The sequence below is a fragment of the Pagrus major genome, chromosome 11 (assembly GCF_040436345.1).
Source record: "Pagrus major chromosome 11, Pma_NU_1.0".
Lineage (NCBI taxonomy): Eukaryota > Metazoa > Chordata > Actinopteri > Spariformes > Sparidae > Pagrus > Pagrus major.
Window position 1 is genome coordinate 7549089 of NC_133225.1, and position 20491 is coordinate 7569579.

Here is a 20491-nt window from a genome sequence, read left to right on the forward strand (position 1 = left end):
GTTCCACTGAAACTGGAAGATCATTCTCACGAGGTAACACTAGTTGAATATATTTACTGAGGTCCACAAGCACCAAATGGACATCGCATAGGCAAACTGGTTGTCTTTCACAAGGGAAAATTAGTGGTTATGGGTTATGCAAGATTAAAGTATGGTCTTGGGGTGTTGGAGGCCAGGTCATAAACTGTATTACAGGGTTAATGCGGCAGTACTGTATGTTCAAAATCACTGTTACAGAGTGTTTGGTCAGTAACCTATGTCTCTCCTCCCCCTGCTTATGTGGCAAAAGAGAAAATAAATTTCCTGGTATCCCTGCCCACTTTATCCAATCAGGATTCTGCTTGTGAACATGCAGAGAGCAGGATCTTCCTGTTCACCGGCACTGGTGGCGTAACATGGAAAGCTTCCCATTCCAGTGCTACCGGTGACAGCTTGTACTACCAAACAGTCCAAACGATGAAAAATGCTTGAAGAAAAGAAAGGAGTTGTGCAAGTGTGGTGACGTAGAGAGGAGGGAGGGGATTGCTAACTGCAATCAACGGACAGAAGTTTGCTAAAACGACAATAACACATACAGCAGCTTTTTTGACATTCTGACCAATGGCAGTGGGGCAATCAGCCCAAGAGCCATTGGTTCACGCTGAAGACGTTAATCTTTAGTGAATATTTGAGGTAACAGGACGGCGTATGTGAGACCGACCTAAAATGACTTCTTGACTAATGTTCATGGGAATGAAGAACGCGTCACACAGTGCAATGTTGTGGCTAATTGATGTGTCTTTATTGGTTATGGAGAACAATGGAGCTCTGTGGCTCAGAGGAAAGAGATTTATCAGGGTTTGGCTACACAAACAATGCTTGCATGTATTAAAAGGATGTATCAATTGTTAGTTTTGGTTTTTTTACGGAAATTGTTGCCAATAAGAAAAAATATAGAATAACACCGGACTTTAAGTAGAAGTAGATTTGGTCATGTTTTAAAATGTCAAATACAACTGAAAACAACAACAAAAACAACATAAAATGGCTCCATTCAGTTCGTCTGGCATAATTCAAGTCTCTGGAAGCCCTGAGACCCCAAATTGATTTGAAAAGACGTTATTTACACTCTTTAAAAGCCAAAATCTGCCCTGGAGCTGCACAGGCTCAACTGCACATTAAGGGTGTTGATAACGTCTGTTCATATCAATTTGGACTCTTTGAGCTTCTGGAGACTTGGATTACGCTGAACAAGCTGTTTGGTGCCATTGTAAGTGAAGTTTTTTTTTTTTTTGGTGAAATGATCCTTTAAGGCATTGTGGGGAAAATTAAACTTTGCAACTACAAACTGTGTGACATATAATCAGATATACAGCTCTAAAACACTCATAGATGGACTACGTTTCACCTGGCTGCTCTGTTTGAAAGATTCTTCTCAACTATATTTTGCAGAGCTGTAGCATACATGAACAACCTTTTTAGGCAGTTGCAAACTCTAGAATATATTTGATTAGACAGTATTTGGGACCAGACCAGGCAGGAGAGCATGTCAGTAGTTCAGACTAAGCAGATAGGAATGGTAAACTGTGGCTCCAAAGAATCAGAGAAGGTCAACAACAGTTCAAGTCAACAGGGGAGAAAAAAAAAACTTAATTATATAGGGAAAGCAAAAACCAAAACTTGTTTTAATCACATTTATCTAGGACTGAAAAGGTCAATAAGAGAATAAGAGATGGTAAGGCTTTGTTATTCATCTAGCTAATATTGGCATGAAAATGTTAATGTTGTGTAATCCACATTTAACACTGAAATGGGTCGGTATTGTTTACAATCTAGTTTGTCTTTACCTTCTTTTGATATTACTGAAATTATGGCTTCACTCCATGAGGGGGGGATCTCTCCCTTTTTAAGTGCCCAATTACATATCTGACGCAGCCTTGGAGTTATCTGTTCACTGAAAGATTTATACCATTCGGCCGTGAAGCTGTCCGAGCCTCGGCTCTTATATGGCTCGAGTCTGGATATTGCCGCCTTCACTTCGTTACCAGTGACGTCAGTAACCAGGGCTTTATTTTGTTCTTGTGATTATAGGCAAATTCAAAGGTTTAAGAAACCTTTCTATTTCATTTTCATTATGTAGTTTTGGTTGCAAGTATAGTTCTTTATAATATTCTTCAAAACTATGTTGGATCTCTTCTAGTGTATATTGTCTTTTCTTTGTTTGAGAGCATCTTATTTTTATTATCTGCCTGCTGCTTCCTCAATTTATAGGCCATTAATTTCACTGCCTAACTTCCTGCCTCATAATATCCCTGTTTTAGAAATACCAATTTCTTTTTAACTTCCTCTGAATAGATCATCTATCTCATTTTGCACTTTTTAATTGCTACTCCTTTATTTGGTTCTGCTCTGTCCTTATGATCTCATTGTAATACTTTAAGTTGGCTGTATAAATATATATATATATATATTCTCCTGTTTATGCTTCTTTAGAAATGAGCAATATGAAATTATTTTCCCCCTCAGTACCACTTTGTATGCATCCCACATCATAGGTGGTGATAGTGTGGCTTTTATTCAATACAACCTAAAATGAAACATTGCTCCACAATAAGAAAATATCTTAAGAATGTAAATAAAAACAATAAACAGTGTCAAGCAGCTGCATAAAAGAAAACAGAGGGCAAATAAAGGCAGAGTTCACACAACATCAACATTTTTCAAACTTTTTTCACCTTGTCAACCCAATCAGCATGAGCAATACCATGTCCTTTGTTTACCATCTTCCTCCAGGCTATAATCAGTCAAACTGCAGCCATCCTGGATGCCTGAGTATCCTCAAAAATAGCCTCATGTCTCTCTGTGGGACACGGAGGGAAGGATGTGGTGGCGATGAGGGTAAGGAATGTGTCTTTTCTGCTGACAGATGTCCTGTGCAGCGAGCTGACAGGGCACTGAACTCAGACCTCTTGTATGGTTTTACGCACTGCCTGCACACATCACTGACGATGTTCATTGCTGTTTGACAAGGCCCCAGTAACCACATAAACAAACTAACCCAAATTTGACCTCTGCGCAGTTGTTTTTGCTCTTAGTTTAATGTGTCTCTCTAAGTGAGACAGATGTTTTAAGCATCTGTGCCCTTTGGAGAACTTCTTGCTGCTCACTAAAATGGTTGTGGCAAGCAATAACTGGGTTTGCCAAATCCGTGGGGTTGAAGTTTAAGCATCGTTCCCAAGAGGTGAAATTTTTGAGCCAAGCTAGTATTTTGGCTCAACAATGTTGGTCTGTCCATCACTTTGGTCCAGACTGAAATATAACAACTATTCCATTAGTGGTTAAGATTCAAATATTTCAACAACTATTTGAAAGATTTGCATGAGGTTTTGTCCAGAAATCCATAAAGCCCAGAGGATGAATTGTGCTGATCTTCTGACTTTTTCTCTATTACCAGGGCAATCTGAAACCACTGCTGCATTCCCTCAACTTGTCATGTAGCACAATGGACAGGTGAATTTCAATTTTTCCAATACTTTGATTTATAACCAAATAGCTGGAAAAAAGACAACATCCCCATCTGCCTCAGCTATACTTTGTGTTATGTCTAGTTAGCAAATATAAGCCTGCCAACATGCTATATTAAGATGCTGAGCACCAAGTGCAACAGTAAACACCTACCTGCTAAACTTCAGCACATCATTGTGAGCAACTTAGCATTAAGCCCAAAGCACAGCTGTCCCCAGTACAGCCTGTTCAGTCACAAAGATAGGAAGTGCAAAAACAACTGGCCCGTTTCATAACAGAAAAACATGTTGTAGAGATTGTGCAAACTGTCAAAAATAGTTAAAAACACCTTTGTAAGGTAGCAGAAAAGGGTGTTATTTGTTTGGTTTTTTTTTTTACAAAAGACAGTGACCCTCTGTTTCCTAAATACCAGATGAGATATATATGGAAATAACTTTGAGCACCCTAACATTAAGATAAGGCTACAGAACATTTACAATACTACAAAACTACATTTAATATCTTATGTAAATATTAGGCATTTACAGTACATACAAGAGCACTCAGTGACCCATTCCTTCTCCTCTGCCTGATCAATAATCATTCTAGCATTCCACATTCCAACCTCCAAAATCCTGACTTCTACAAATAGAAAACTATCTGGACCTTGAAACTTTTTTCCATACAAGAGCCATAGCCCTTCTCTGTTATAAATCATCTTGGCTCCAGTGGTTGGGCAATCCTAAAATAGTCAAATCAAGCCCACAGTTTTGTCACACAAAAGGATTCAATAATTGGTAAAACCTGTTTACCTGAAGGCAATTTATCACAGCATGTAAGAACAGAACATTTTTGCACTGTGTCTGGCACCGGCTCTTTAAGAGCAAACAATATTTTCATCCATATAAAATGTGATCCTGGCAGAGGAAACATATGTATGAGATGCATGCCCAGCTGTGTTGTGTAAAACAGGATTATATAAGTTTATTGAGACTAAGGACTTTAAGTCCATGAAGACCTCGAGCATAACCTGAGTTATGAGTGGAATGTTAAGAATTTTAATTAGATCCAGGACCTTTTTTTTTTTTCTTACTTACTTACTTTGATACTTTGGACCTCTCATCAAACTGTGGGCCCTTTTAAAAGTCTATGTTTCATTTTAGCAATTAGTGAGGATGCACTTAGATGAGAAAACTGCCAACAAAATCCATTAATTTAGGCCCTTTTTAACACTGCGTATTTCAGGCTAATAAATAAAATGCAGACGTGAGTACCAAAATCAAACACAAAGACGTGAAACTAATAATAAGATGTAACAAAAAAAAAACAAAAGTCAATGCCAAGTGGACTTTTATGATTACTAGTGAGTGTTGTAAAAAGTAAGCACAAGGCTGTATGTTACAATTTGTAGTAATTTACATGTGTTAATCACTTTTATTGGCAGTATGTGAGCAGACTGTAACATGACGTGAAAAATAAGACTTTCTCCTTCTCTCTCGGTTGTCTATACAAGCCTGTGGACGATTTGTTTAAGTTGTTTAATGTTGCCGAACTGTGCATTTCTTTGTGAAGGACTCGGGTCGGATTTTCCAAGACAGTCCAAAGGATGGGACTTTATGCACGTTCTCGAGTGCCTTGTCTCAGTGCCTCAGGGCAAGAGTAGCTAACGATAGTTTAGAAATGGAGTCCGCTAACATAAACCAACGACCGACTTCCAGCACAACACAGGATTTCCACAGAGCCCCTTTAAGAATCAAAATTTTCTGGTAAAAAGTATCAAAAGTACAAGCAAAAATAAAACTGTACACATATTTACATGTATGTATACACTGTGTATAATGGGCCGATTACTGGATCTGATATTCAGCATTTTTCTAATAAATGGATTCAGTGGGTTTTTTATATCCTGAATACAGATAAAAATATATATATGAGAAATGCCCTACTTTGGCTCTGATAAAAAATGTAATCTAATCTACAAAGTAACTAGTAACTAAAGGTCTGAAATAAATGTAGTGGAGTAAAAGCACAATATTTGCCTCCAAAATGTCATGGGGTAGAAATGTGAAGTAGAGAAAATGGTACTACTACTACTATTACTATTAGTTACATTCCATCTCTGATGATTACTAAAAAGATGTAGTCTGACAAAGTGGATTGTGGCTGAAGTATACGTAGGTAGACGTTGGTGGTTTTGGTACAATGTTTAATTGCATAATACAAAATGGTTGTATTTTGATAAGATTAGATCAAGTCTGACAACCATTATGACCAGGGCTCAGCTCCTGCATCTCTGCAATCCGTACCTGTTCAGGCAGGATTTGTTATTTTAAAACTGCACTCAGAAAAAATACATGAACATATGGGTGAAAGAACAGCCAACAATATTGTTCAAGTGAAATCATCATGTAAAAAAAATGTGCCAGAAAGAGAGCAAAGTGCTTCAGGTAGTGCATATAGGCTTATGTGCATACTATGTCTGCAGTATCTCCACACATTTATGTCATTAGACAGATGAATGTTGGGTAAAAGAGGCCTCAAATATTTTTTTCATTTAAGCAGACAGTGGTTTGTAGACACAATAAAGACCTTTCTAGAGGCTACAATGTAATGTTGTTATTTTGCAAGGGTTTACTTGCACCTTTATCTAGTGAACAGACATAATTCACCAAAATACCTTTGTAAAGCAATGGCTATAATCTGAGAGCCACTCCAAAAGAGAACAAATCACTAATCCTGACTTCACTTATCCCATCGTGCCATTCCAACGGGCTTCAGGCTGTCACAGATAATTCACAGTATTTAGAAAATCAAACAAAGCTCCAACATTCCTCCCCTGCTCCTGGTACCACATGGCTACCCTCCGAACTGAAATTCAACCCAGCGCAAAAATATGAGAAAGCAAAGGTCCAGGTGGGATCTAATAACACACACCAGAGCCTAAGTGACAGAAAGCTAAACTCTGACGCACTTCAAGACAGCTTGACAAACATGTGTTAAGTCTACTCCGTGGCCAATTTACTTTATGAGGTTACTGAAACATTTCTTTGTGTCAGCCAGGTACACTCTGGGTTGTGATTATATAGGCAAAAGGTTAAAAGTAAAGGCTTTTAAAAAGTTCTGAGCAATCTCACCATTAGTGGCAAACAGGTCCAATTTTCGTTGGTCCTTGCAGTGAGGACGTGGCGTTGAGTGACAAAACATTAACGATGAAATGCTGTCAATATCAAACCAAAGAACGGTGATCCAACTGGGTAATGGTTCAGCCACACTTCAGCAATGTGACCACGCCATTTATTCTTACAGCTTAAAGACTTAAAATGCTCTGAATTCTAGTCATCTGAATTACATTCTTGTAAAACCTGCGTTAATAGGGTGGAGATGATCCCAACAGTATCGCTCTAAGCCCATGTGGTGCCTGAGATCCTGAGTTTCATCCGTCTGAGTTGGACTCTGGACCCCGTTTGGGTAAATACTGAAACAACAGATGAAAATCAGGCAGGGACATGGCTCCCGACAAACAGGTGCTGGTATTGTACCACGTCAAATTAACAAGCAAGGTCTTTTGTAGTAAATCATTACACAGTCAACAGAGAAGTGAGGTAACGGTGTGATTTCAGAGCTGCTTGGGCTGCACTATGTTTAGATACTCTCCCTCTCATACATCCCGTTTAACAAAGTCATGGCAGCTACAGTACGTGTTTTGAATGTTTATTTTCTGGAGAAGCTTGATATAAAATACTGACTTTAGAGAACTATGATTTTACAACACATTCAGCAAAAATGTGTCAAATAAATACGGCTCTACATCACGGCTTCATCTAGCCACAAGACACAAGACTGCACAGATCCCACTTGAATGGTGTTAAAAGTGCAATATGTAAGAAGTGGCCCCCTGTTAAATTTAACCTCCAAACAAATAGGGGGCAGCTTGTCACAAGAGTAATCGTTAACTGTAGCTGCCATTAGGGCTCCCATTAACTGACACGGAGGGAGCCGGGCATAAGTGGAGCTGGGCGAGCAGGCAACAAAACCTGTGCTCAGCAGCCTCTCGGCAAACACAGCTGAATCAGGACATAACACAGCCTCTATGACTGGCGAGTTTTATGATAGGGACAGTACCAGGGTGATTTTGTACCAAGACAAGATGGATTCAGGCCCTTGTACAAACTGATATTATGAGACAGGACGGGCCAAGGCTAGACGGTTAGCACGCTAACTTCAGTGGATATATCTGCAACACAATCCGTGAAAGTCTTCAATGTCATCAAAACTATCATTCTGCTGAAAATGTATCATTTTTTTAATGTTTTAAACAACAATTACAAAAATATTGCACATTTAACAGTCCATTTAAAATGTCCAAATGCATGTATGAATTTCAAAGATGAGTGACTGCACTAACACAAGAATAACAGTCTACAGCCATGCCGGTAGCTCATGCGGCTATACTCAGGCATAGCAGTGCTTTGAGCTAAATACTAACGTCAGCATGCTAATAAGCTCAAAGGGACAATGCTAACATACGAATGTTAAGTAGGTGTAATATTTGCCATGTTCACAATCTTAGCACGTAAATGTTAGCATGTTCCCATGACTTAGCATATTTCACTGAATAAGTGAAATATGCTAAGTCATGGGAAAAGCTGGTGACGCTGGAGGAAAAGGTAGATAATCACCACAGTAGGGAGGATTCATCCTCTGGATGTCATGGCAATCTATCCAACAAACCAACACAGTACGCAATAGCATAGTTACAAACAAGAAAAGTCAGTACTTTGTGTTCACAATATTAAAATTTCTCTCATATCATCCTCTGTCCTCCTCTACATTTCATTTCAAGCTCTAGTATCAGACAAGATAAAATAAGAAAAAATGCAACACAGGACACACACACTGTAAGAGGTGTAGCCTCATGGCTACGGAGTTTGTGACATGGAGGATCAGGGGAAAATGGCAACAGTAACTGACCTCCAGTCAGTTTAGCATGGAGAGCAACACAGAGCTGGTAGTTTTGAGCTAGCCAGCCATGAAAAGCTAATATCAGATTTTCTGTAGGAACGAGAGTCTGGTGGAGCTTCGACACTCACTAGAAGCTCATTTATGGCCTCTGACAAAGTTACTGTGTGGGTACCTGTGATTTAGCCAACTTAGCATCTCTGCTACAAGAGGCTCTTCAGTGTGTGTGTCCTTGAAGGAGTGTCACTGCATAGTCACAGCCCTGCTGGTTATCGCGGCTAACGCTATTGTTCGTCACGCTAAACATGTTGATAAGCTCTGAATATAGCACAGTTATCAGTGAGCCCGTGGGTTGTGTTTACTGCCACTGCGGAGAAATGAATCTTGTACATGTATGACTTTGTCTTTCAGTGGACAGCTGTCTTTGACATCAAAAGAGTTATTTTATTGGAGTCTTTACCTTGGTTATGAGCAGAGGTTCTCGATGCTCCAGTCCCCCTCTGAGTGTAAATCCCCATGGTGCTCCTCCTGATAGATATACCTCCACCAGCTTCCAGCCCTCACCATCTCTGCTCCTTGGATCCAGATCTCCTGATTTCTGCATCACATGCCAAAGGTTCTCCGCTTCTGTGTAGTGTGGATCATTTTTATATCCCTCAGTATCCATGGTACTGTTATAAAGTAGAGACAGCATGAAAGAACATCCAAACAAAATATAAGATCTTTTTCTAAAATACATTAACGTGTTTAAAAAGGCTCAATTTTGGTCCTAATCTACTATTCATAAAACTATCATGCACATCATCTGCGAGCATGTTCTGTCCCAGTGCTATGCTGATGATGAACTGTGTCCAAATAGCCTTGCAAGAGCAGAAAGTTTTAACTAGATCTTTATCGGTACTGGTGAATAACGAAACAACATTATCCCAATTTCACCATCTGTACTCTGGTTGTCAGAGCATTCTAGATATGATCAAGATTTTACTGATCACTTTCACAGCTCAGCATTGTCTGGCCACATATATACTGCTGCTATACTGCTGATCTTTTAAGCCTTCCTGAACCTGAGCGTGACCGGAAAAGACTGAATGTTCTACAATCATGATTGATGAACAAAGCTAACAAAGCATTTGCCAGTGGCTGGAGAGGCTAAAAAGATATTTCATGACTCAGAAAATATTCAATTTCAAATATTCTCTTTTAAACTGTTAATCGTTTTCTCTTTGTATATTTTATGTTTTTTTAAAAAAATATACTTTTTACAGCTGACCTTGTTTTGTACCATGTGTTTTTTATTTGTATGTACTTGTTTCAATTCCCTACATTTTTTAGGTATTGTAGTCTGCTTTAGACCAAACCGTTTCAATATTAAACATTACTGCGACAGATTATTGTGTCATTGCTTGATGCATGAAATAAAAAACCTTCATCATTAAAGTTAAACACGATTACAAAAATACAAATACATAAAAATTGACTTTGATTACGATGTGTACTACACTTGTTGCTGGCTTATTAGTAGCCTTTTGTCTTTTACACTGTGTGGGATTTAACTGGCATCACTGACAATAATGTTTGTAATTACAAAAGGCAGGACAAAAGGAAAGCGATTAGAGCATGTATGTGCTGAGTAATACACTAAGTTCACATTCAAACATGGCACCACCATTATAATAAACAAAAGCTAGCAAAAAAATGGCTAAAAAAGCTAAAAGATTGTGCCAATTTTGAACACTATAACTATATCCCTGACTGTACATTTATTTTGGCAATAACCTAAATACCATTGTATGATGTCATTGCATGGGATCCCAGCAGCATTCAAATAAGCTTCTTGACAGTTATCCTTTAGGATCAAATACGTAAAGTGTATATTATGTGGAGAATCTGATCAAATGAATTCGTTTTCCTCTAGAAAAATGTGCTTTTACACTTTATACTAACATTTCACCAGCATTTATTAAAAACTATTTAAAGACAAATGCCTGTCATCTTAAGATTTCTGCATTAATTTAACGTTTTACAGCTCGAGGCAAATTTGTAAATTAACATTACGAGGGGCTTAAATATAAGATGTAACCTTTCCATAGATTTCTGATTTTTTTTTTCGTGGTTATAATTTCTTATTATAGCTGACTGAGACTTAAATTACACATGTGCTCTTAATTTGAAAGGAACACAAAATGAGTAGTAAGAGAAGAGTAACTTCGCTGGTCATGAAAGCTGTTTTGCCTCCTTGTGTCACTAATTTAGAAAATCTGTAACGATGCGTAAGCACCTGTTGTCATACTCCAGACAAGCTGACTTAAACTTAATGCTCTTATGCGTGAGAGAGAATTAAACACTAACAATGTCGAGCAGCACAATGGAAACCATCTTCGCCTGAACCAACAAATAAGCAAAACTGAGCTCAGTTCAACAGACTTGCTGGTTTAACTATGTGACCGAATCATCGTGTAAAACCAGCACTTTAACATGAAATTAACCGCTTACCTCAGCGCGGGCCTTAGCTTTCTCAAAAAATAATTACAAACTCATCTTAAAAGGCTGACCTTACCTGGGAATCCAACTTCTGGATAAACCGGTGAACAAGAGAGCTTCGTCCGGGTGGCACGCAGCTATATCCCAGGTTTACGTTACACATACTTCATCTTTTGAACCCGTTTCTTCCTCCAATGAATCACTTTTTTTAATAATTCGCTAGTTGTGCGAGTGGCTTCGGGGAGGGTGGTGGAAAGAACTGAGAGTTTCCAGTGTTTTCAACGCAGCACTTCAAGTCCGTATCCTACTTCATGACACAAGCCGAGAACGACACACTGACACACTCAGGAGAGTTTAAATTAGCTAAGCTAAGCTAAGCTAGCTCCATCCCTGGACAACAGGGATAACAAGTGGAGGGAAACGCAGCGCAAGCGCGCCACCTACCGTTAGCTAGCGAGTAAGGTCATATTTCCCCCTAAAAAAACAAAAAACTTTTAACTACCTGCTGAGAGTTATGTATCCTCACCTCATGGGTGACACTTTAACAATATTACGTGGAGCGGTAGACGTAGCTTAACCACAGATATTCGCTATTTAGTAAGCTAACTATTAATTTAGCTAACTGAAGTTTCGAATGGGGGAGCGCGTGCGTTTCCATGACAACCCTCAGGGTTAGACGGGGTGTACGAGAGGGTCAAACTTAACCGATTCGCGGAAGTGGTTTAAATGTTGAAAACGTCACCAGCTACCAGTGTAGTTTTTTTAGTTTCAAGCTCTCAGAAAAACTGACAAACAAAGCGGAGTAAGTCGCGATTAGAGCATGTTAAATAAGTTCCTGTGAGTTATATTATTATAAGTATGTTTAAGAACTGGGGCACCTGGCTTGGAGGAGAAAACGAAAATGGCCAAGTTAAACAGGAAGGCGAGTCTGTTGTTGGTGAAGACCAGAATCAAGACATAAACAAACAGGCCTGTGCTGCTGAGGGAGATGCTCAACCGACTCAACTGCTTCAAAAAGCTAAGGGCTTCAGTGGTAAGTCTGGTTAAAGTTGATAAAGTAGTGTAGTTGTAACAGAAGACTTTGTTTGGTGGCTTTACTGCAGCTATATGATCCGTGTGACGTCAGTAATCTCTGCTACACTTTGCTTCTTTGCAGGTTACATTTATAATTTCGCCAGCAGCGCCTCGAAGAAACTGTCCGAGTCCGTCGTTGAAACAGCACAAACCCTAAAGAAAACTGTGGAGGAGGGCAAGATAAACGGAATTATTGATAAGGTAGATATATGATGATGTCTGTCTTAATATACTTGCTTTCACCTTCTTCTAAGTTCTTCTTAGTTGATATGTTTTTCTTCCTTCAGACCATTTTGGGTGATTTCCAGAAAGAACAAGAAAGGTTTGTTCAGGAGAACAAAGCGAGAAAGCCTGGTAAGTACTGAATAGTCTGTTTTTTATATATGTATGCATGGTATGTAAGTACAATACAGTAACTACAGGCTAGTTTGCATTGTTTGCAGGTGCTGCTGTGCCACCATGGGTTGGTTATAACGGAGAGGAGACCATACAGCAACAGATTTTAGCTCTCTCAGCTGTGAGTTTGGCTCCTTTTTTTTTTTTATAAAATGTTTCTTTATATATAGAAAGATAGTGCGCATCAATAATATTTTTTCATGACAAATGTGGCTTCATTGTTTTTGCTTTATTTGGCGACAGGACAAGAGAAATTTTTTGCGAGATCCTCCTGCTGGGGTGCAATTTCAATTTGACTGCGAGCAAATGTATCCAGTCGCCATGGTGATGTTGGAGGAAGATGAGCTCCTTCGGAAGATGCGCTTCCATCTGGTCCCCAAACAGTGAGACTGTTTTTGACACTCACATAATACTTTGTCCTGTGTTTTCATCACGAGCATCCCCGCACGAGAGCGGGTTTATTAAAAAACAGAAATATTTTATTCCACTGCAGAGATGACTGCCCGTTCCTCTGTGTCATTAATTTTTAGGGTGAAAGAAGAAGTTTTCTGGAAGAATTACTTCTACCGCGTGTCCTTAATAAAACAGTCGGCTCAGCTCACAGCTCTGGCAGCACAGCAGGCTGCTGAGCGGAGAGACGTGGAGAAAACTGGCACCGGTCCTGAGGGTGTTCACCAAAAGGGTACGACTATGATGCCTGTGTTTTTTATTTCAATGTCACACACAAAAGCATTCATAGATAGTGGGCCGTGTCATACATTTGTACGATCGTGCTCTTCAAAGATGACTTTAAGACGGTTCAGTTATTTGTGTTTAGAATTCAGATTTCTTTGTTTCTCTGGTACAAAAAGGCGACTGAATAACAACCAAAACAAAATAAACAGCAACACAAAAAAAAACAATTATATCGGCTATCAGTCAAATTGTTAATTAAAACATATATATGATGTTTCAGTTCATCCATATTGATAGCAGAGTTAATACCAAGAGTCAGAAAAATATCATGATTACTCTAGTCTGCACTATTAATGTTATTAAGAAAGTGTGAATATCACCATTTTTGATCTTTTTTTCAATATACTTCTGGTATATTATGTTTATTCTCAGAAAAGCACAATCATGCAACATACAGATGACTGCTGGCGTGTTGTGACATCTCTTACAGACATCCAATACATTTGGATACATTTTAGAGTTAGAATAGTGTAAGCCATGTAATACCTTGAATTGTAATAGACTTAATCTGGTGCATGATTAACTTTTATTCATCCTAATTAAGGCCTGACTCCAAAGTAAATCCGGTATGTTTAAATTAAGTTCTTTTTCCAAACCAGCTTTGATTTTTGTAATGGTAGTTTCAGCTATTAAGATTATAATTAGGTATATTTGAGATATTAACCCTTTGGATTTTGTCGGGATATTTTGCAAAATAGTACCTGGAAATGTCTCCCCGGGAAATAACGGAACAAATGAGATTGAGGGATTTTATATTTCTCAGATATCTCCCTGGAGCTTCCAAAAATACCACCAATATATAATTGACCAATGTTCTTTGAATATATATATCAAATAAAATTATTTCTGCAGATGTAGTGAAACAGAAAACTCCCCCAGCCATCCGCAGCACCAAACCAAAGACAAGCGAGGTAAGACTCTGCACTTAAAGAATAAAATCCATAAATAAATAAAAAACCATAATAAATTCATCATAAAGCAGTAATCGTACTAAAATGGGTGTAGTTAGAGTCTGACCTCCTTCTGTTCCTGTTATGAAGGATGAGGAGGAGATCTCCACCAGCCCGCCTGTGTCTGAATTTGTGAGTGATGCTTTTGACTCATGCAAGATAAATGAGGACGACCTACGCAAAGAAATGGAACAGCTGGTGCTGGACAAGAAGAGGGAAGATCCCAACGCACACCAGGGTAAGTCTTTTGATTTCACTGGGTTGTTATGTAATGAGTGGAGTTCAATGAGTGACTCAACATTGTGTTTTTCAGAGGAGACTCCTGACTGGGAGAGGGAGCTGCAGGAGGAACTTCAGGAATACGACGTGTTGGATGATAATGAGAACCGCGATGACAACTGGGACAAGGAGATTGAAGATATGCTAAAGGAGGACAGTTAGGACGCACCTCCATCAGCTCCTCCAGGCTTAATTGTTTGAAGGTCAGAAACAGCACATGACTACAGATTAAATTGCTCCCACGGAAGTAATTCATTACAATACGTGTCCTCGAATAACTCTCAAGACAGAGAAATACCGCTGATAATCATTTACATTTCAGTGAGCTGTTTCTGTTTAAAGGTTTATGAGTAAATATTTAGTAATGTCTCCAGCGGGTAAAGGAAAAGGAGATGTCGTCCTGCATCTCGAGTTCAGATTGTGATAATGTGAACACAGAAAAGTAGCGTCAGACTCAGGCCTCAAGAATTAAAGCGAGACTGTTTTTTGCTGAATGACTGCCTCTGTTGCCAAAAGTGGAAATTACACACCGATAGTAAATGCCTAAAACACAGTCAAGCTAAAGCACAGTAGTAGCATAAATAGACAAGAGTCACAAGTTTATCAAACTGACTCAGCTTTGTCTGCTACACATCACTAAAGACCTTAATTTTGCTATAGTTAGCTAACATCAGAACAACCACCCATGCCAATAAAAATATATGTGCAGAAATGTTCACAGAAGAGGCGATGTGTTAAAGTTTTATTCATGTTATGTGTCGTCAGGTCGGCGAATTACTTTCTCATTCTCTGACGTATCATGTGGTGTTTTCCCGGAAATTATAACAACCGGCGTTCAACTGAAACTCCGTTAGCTCGACTAAAATCACAGATTTTTCTCGTGGTTTAAACATTATTCGAAACATCTGGAATAATGTAAATACACAACTCAATAAAATATATATTAAAGGTCAAGTCATTTTTAGACATTTTAATGCAGAAATGTTACATAATCGTAATCATTGTTTTTCGCCTCACTGATGTCAGTTGTCTGAACCAAGTCGGGTGATGTTTTCCTTCGGGGGAGGATTTCATGACAGAAAAGTATATTTTTGAAGAAAATGTTTCCTACGACTGAGCCAAATCTTTTTTTATACATGGAAATGATGCTGTGCTGCCTGCAGATAATGTGGCTGCCTGTTTTAATACAACTTTGAAAAATCTGTTAACAGTGCATTATGGAATAGAATCTAGATCTGTAATATAAAGTCTATGTCATACATGTAATAGACATAAATACCTCCAGTAATGCTGCCTGCAACTCATTCAAATGACTTCCTGCAGGATTGCTCAACAGAGATTACTTAATTTTTAGTTAGATGATAAAATAGATGACTGAACATATATATGTATATTTTCAAATGCATTGTCTGCACATGCACACATATACTGTAGATGCTGATCCTGTTTACTAGTTTGCGGAGACGTGCCAGTCTGAACCAACCTTGTGCTCTTCCTGTTTACACCACGAATGATTCAGGAAAATCGACTCAAAAATCAGCTGTCTTCGTCTTTGTGTTTATACTTGCCGCAGAACTTCAGTGTGGTGTTTCTACATTTATATTAAACCTTAACATTTATTATCTGAAACGTGTTGTCTTTTCCTTTTTCTTGTGATGTTGTTAAGTTTGGATACAGGTTTCTGTTAATGCACACTGAGCTTACTTTTACATGTCCCAGTCAATGTATAAAAACACTTTGAGACACATTTACTCTTTACGTCACTAAAACTGGGCAGATCCCTCCTCCTCATGTGCTTTGTGTGACCAGCGGAGAATAGAAGGAGAGGAAACAAGTTGCTTGTGACAGTACAGCCTCTCTGCCACTAGAGTACTCTTTATTGCTGAACTTAACAGGAAAACATAACCTTCCTCCTTTATTTCTTTAGACACTGCAGCAGTACTGTGCCCAACAATACACAGCAGAGAATGCCACAGATTCCATCAGTCACACCTCTGAGTCACAGTATATCATACAGAATGAATAATACATGAAAATGCTTGTTTTAAGTTATATAAAAGTGTTAATAGGAACAGATTTCAACATGTCAAACAACAGTGATATATATAAGTAGTTGCAAAAAGGAAAATCCACAAAAAGAAGAAAAAATATTTAACATGAAAGTAAAAATACACAAAAGATTGCCATTTTATGGTGTTTGTACAGTTCTGTGTCAAAGGCATTTTACGTGTCTGGAAACCTCTTGTAGTCTAAAAATAAATAAGAAAAAAAATGTTAATACTCTGCTACAGTTTATGACACTATTGCTATTTAGTCTTTTTTTCCAGAGTCACAGTAGTAAATAGGAAGTTTACATGCTGTACAGTTTGTCACGTGTGGCTGTCAAAGGCCAAATCTTCCTTGTTTTTGTCTTTTTAATATTAAAACACAATCAGTGTGGGTTAGACAGTGAAACGGCTTTAAAAGAGTAGAGTGTGTTGTTGTAAATACTTTAAATGCTGAAGTGCCTCAGCTTTAAATTGTCACAATGGTCAGAGATCTGTATGATTAGCACTGGTTTTTTACTAGATATCAACACTATATACAAAGAGAGAAACAGTGTTTTTTTTCCAGCAGTATGCTCCTGTTTTATCTGTCTCGCATCTCCCATATTCTTAAGTCAATCACACATATTTCAATGAATCTCTGATCTACAGTTAAAGCTGTATTTATCAGTATTTTTTAAAGGTGCAATATTTAAGAATTTTAGCTGAAACCATTAAAAAATTGTAATTACCAACAAAATGTGAAGGAATAATAGTTTTGTTATATGATGTCTATGTATTGTGTTGTCCTGGTGCTCTGAGCTTACATTCCAGACCGCTAGCTGCATTGCTAACTGAGCTAAATAGCTAACGACAGCTACAGTTGTCAGCAGCAGTTAGCAGTAACTACAGTGATACGTTGCCCTCTGTTTGTTTTGAGTCGGAATTCGGCACATGGCCAATTCTTACATATTACACCTACAGGTATTAGTTCAGATTAATTGAAAGCTGTGGCTTCACACATTTAGCAGGTAAAGATCCAGATGTTTCTCAGATGTCGATGGAGATCACAACCAGAGCTACAGGAGAGGGAATAGTGCACTTCTGCAGGTGGAGATGGGATGATAATGATGCGTGAGTAGTTGACTGTTTGCTAACGTGGTGTTGATAATAACTTCGTAAGGCGATACATTTTAACGGCAGTGTGTTTATCAGCCTGCTTTGGAGTTTTTCTGCCATCTTGGCACAGCAGTGCTGTGGCATGAATGCAATTGAAGGGGGGAGATGGGATGCTACATTTAGTGGCTGAATGTTGTCATTAACACCTTTTAATTTAGCCTAGACAGCACTGATTTTATGTTTATGTTAAGAGACTAGATTATCTTTGTTCTAGTAAAATACTTTAATCCCAAATAAATTAATAGAGAAGCACAGTAGTACACACGAAGAAAAGGAAGTGATTTAGTTCTTCCACACACTACATAAATAAAATAAATCCAGTGTATTTACCCACTACATTGCAGTGGCGTTCAATGCATTTAAAATGATTCAACATCCGGCAGCATTTAAGGCATTCAACATTAAGTGGGATCCTGCCATTAGAAACTAATAGACTCTTTGGTGTTGTTAATGTAATACTTTTGACTTCCCTTTACAATATATTCTATTCTATAACTCTTGTATAGGACATTTGTAATACAGGTCATTAAAGTTCACTAAATATACTTTACAGAATAGAGTGATCTCATCAGCTTTGGTCAAATCGAAAAACAAGCAGTTCACTCAGTACAGCATCTTTGTGTGGACTGATAAGCAGCAAAAATATTTTAAAAAAACCCTTAATTGTGATGCTGTCTTCCTGTTTTCCTTGGTAACAGTTAACGTCATCACACACATGAATAAATAAATAACTTGGTAGGAAATACCAAAACAGTGCTACATTGTTTGTCTCAGAAAGAAAGTAGAAAACAAAGGCAGAGTTGTGTTACACAGTGTGTGTGTGTGTGATTGTGAGATTGAGTGTGCTCAAAGGTGAACTGGAGTTGTTAGCAGCTACATACAGCAGAGTAGCTGGCAGATGAAGGAGTTTGTGGCAAGTGGATGATGATGATGATGATGAGGATGAGGAGGAGGAGGAGGTGGTGTATGTTTATGTCAGTCCAATTTCCTCCAGCACGCTGCGCGGGGTCTCTGCATCCTGGAGAGAGAGGAACCACAGCTCCAGTGAAGAGCTCGGCGAGCTACACACCAGCTACACACCACGCACTGATTACAGCAGATTTTAACAATGACAGCATTACTCAAATATGCACACACACACACACACACACACACACACACACACACACACACACACACACACACTCACACAGAGGGAGGTCACGTTTGAACTGATGTAATGTCAGAACTGCTTCAGCAGCAGTAGTTGTAGTTGTAGTTCACAGACATGTTTAACCATTCAGTCCAAAAGTCCACCTAACACTGAATAAAATTAATACATTAAAATACATTTATATGATAACATATTGAGTACATTTACTCAATTGCTGTTCTTCAGTACACTTTTGAGGTACTTGTACTTTGAGTATTTCCAGTTTCTGGTACTTAATACTTCCACTCCACTACATTTTGGAGGCAAATATTGTACTTTTACTCCCCTATATTTATCTGATAACTTTAGTTACTAGTTACTTGCAGATTGCACGCTGCTTTAGAGCCAAAGTAGTGCATTTGTAAATTTTATCAGCGATCAGATTTAAAATAAATAAATAAATAATTTTGATCATTAGAAAAATGCAGTACATTTAATATCAGATACTTTAATTTTTTTTGCAAACATAAAACTACATTATGTGAAATGTTTTATATGCAATGAAATGTTAAATATAAAGGTGCCCTGTGTTGTTTTCTTGTAAACAAAATTTGTTTACATTTCTCACCAAAACACAATTGTGTGTGTCTTTGAGGCCTTTGTGTTGAATGCATTTTCTCCCTTTTGAAACTTTTGGTGTTGAGCAGTGGACTAGCATGAAACTGATGCCGGAGTGTAATACACCTGCCAAATGCTCTTGTGTATTGTAAAAACAAAACAGGGACTCTCCTAGTAATTACATTGCTCTATGGTGCTACTGGTGGATAAAAGCTCCACAGGGTACCTTTGAAGAAATTTATGTTCAAATGAAATCTTAATGGAAGTAAAATGAAAGGGGTGCTTGTTAGTGAGAAACTACAACTCTGTAGTTCAGGTCACCCTCCAAATTCTACATGAATATTTTGGGATACGATAATGCAATTAGTTGTTAAAGCTGTATTAATCAATATTTATTATATTTTCGTATATGTGCTAACAGATTAAAACCAAATGAAAGACAGATGACCTGAAGTGCATCAACTGACAATATTCACAGCAGACGTTTTGTCTTGTCAAAGTAAAAAAAAGTGCAGGTGTAAATAAACTGCTCAAAAAATCAAGGGAACACTAATCACACATCAGATCTTGATGAGCGAATTATTCAAGTTGAACATCTTTACTGATGCACATTGCTGAGAACAAAATTACATAACAATGGTCAATGGAAACCAAAATCATCAACCCACTGAGGGCTGGATTCAAAATAACAGCAGAAATCAAAGTAAAAAGTTGAAATCACAGGTTGATCCGACTTGAGTGAATTTTATAACGGCAGCTCATAATGTGACTCAGTAGTGTTTATGGCCCCCGCCTGCCTGTATGCACTCCCGACAACATCTGCGCATGCTCCTGATGACTCTGCTGATGGTGTCATGGAGGACCTCCTCCCAGACCTGCATCAGGGCATCAGTGAGATCCTGGAAAGTCTGTGGCGGTACTTGGTGGCATACATATATAACATCCCATAGGTGCTCAATTGGATTTTGGTCAGGTAAACGAGAGGGCCAGTCAATGGCATCAATGCCTTCGTCATCTAGGAACTGCTTGCACACTCTGGCCACATAAGGCCGGGCATTGCCCTGCACAAGGAGGAACCCAGGTGCCACTGCACCAGCGTAAAGCCTGATGATTGCTCTGAGGATTTCATCCCGGTAGTCAGGGTACCGTTGGTTATGACATGGAGGTTTGTGCGACCCTCC

General features: G+C 38.5%; 2 protein-coding genes across 3 annotated transcripts in view; one reads left to right on the forward strand and one right to left on the reverse strand.

The window, feature by feature from the left end:
* Window positions 1-11250, reverse strand: part of shroom2a (shroom family member 2a) — a 38946-nt gene extending 27696 nt beyond the window's left edge. The window contains exons 1-2 of one of the 2 annotated variants that reach the window (XM_073475814.1): window positions 11000-11250; window positions 8903-9113 (exon numbers count right to left, since the gene is read on the reverse strand). In XM_073475814.1, the coding sequence (XP_073331915.1) occupies window positions 8903-9109 (207 nt within the window). In that variant the 5' untranslated portion in view covers window positions 9110-9113; window positions 11000-11250. Of the gene's footprint in view, window positions 1-6617; window positions 6918-8902; window positions 9114-10999 lie in introns of those variants that run through there. The other variant, XM_073475815.1, reaches the window with a different exon arrangement.
* Window positions 11251-11654: 404 nt separating this feature from the next.
* Window positions 11655-15986, forward strand: LOC141005392 (synapse-associated protein 1-like). The gene is made up of 9 exons (XM_073477232.1): window positions 11655-11956; window positions 12080-12198; window positions 12285-12351; window positions 12441-12514; window positions 12637-12776; window positions 12924-13075; window positions 13981-14039; window positions 14169-14316; window positions 14392-15986. The coding sequence occupies exons 1-9, from the start codon at window positions 11782-11784 to the stop codon at window positions 14517-14519; spliced, it is 1062 nt and encodes a 353-aa protein (XP_073333333.1). The 5' UTR covers window positions 11655-11781; the 3' UTR covers window positions 14520-15986.
* The last annotated feature ends 4505 nt before the right edge of the window (window positions 15987-20491 follow it).

What these genes read in the sequence shown, in the direction of transcription:
- LOC141005392 (XM_073477232.1), top strand. Translation starts at nt 11,782, where the DNA reads ATGTTTAAGAACTGGGGCACCTGGCTTGGAGGAGAAAACGAAAATGGC. An exon ending in AGATTTTAGCTCTCTCAGCT is followed by an intron (nt 12,515 to 12,636) that starts GTGAGTTTGGCT and finishes ATTTGGCGACAG; the next exon opens with GACAAGAGAAATTTTTTGCG. An exon ending in AGATCCCAACGCACACCAGG is followed by an intron (nt 14,317 to 14,391) that starts GTAAGTCTTTTG and finishes TGTGTTTTTCAG; the next exon opens with AGGAGACTCCTGACTGGGAG.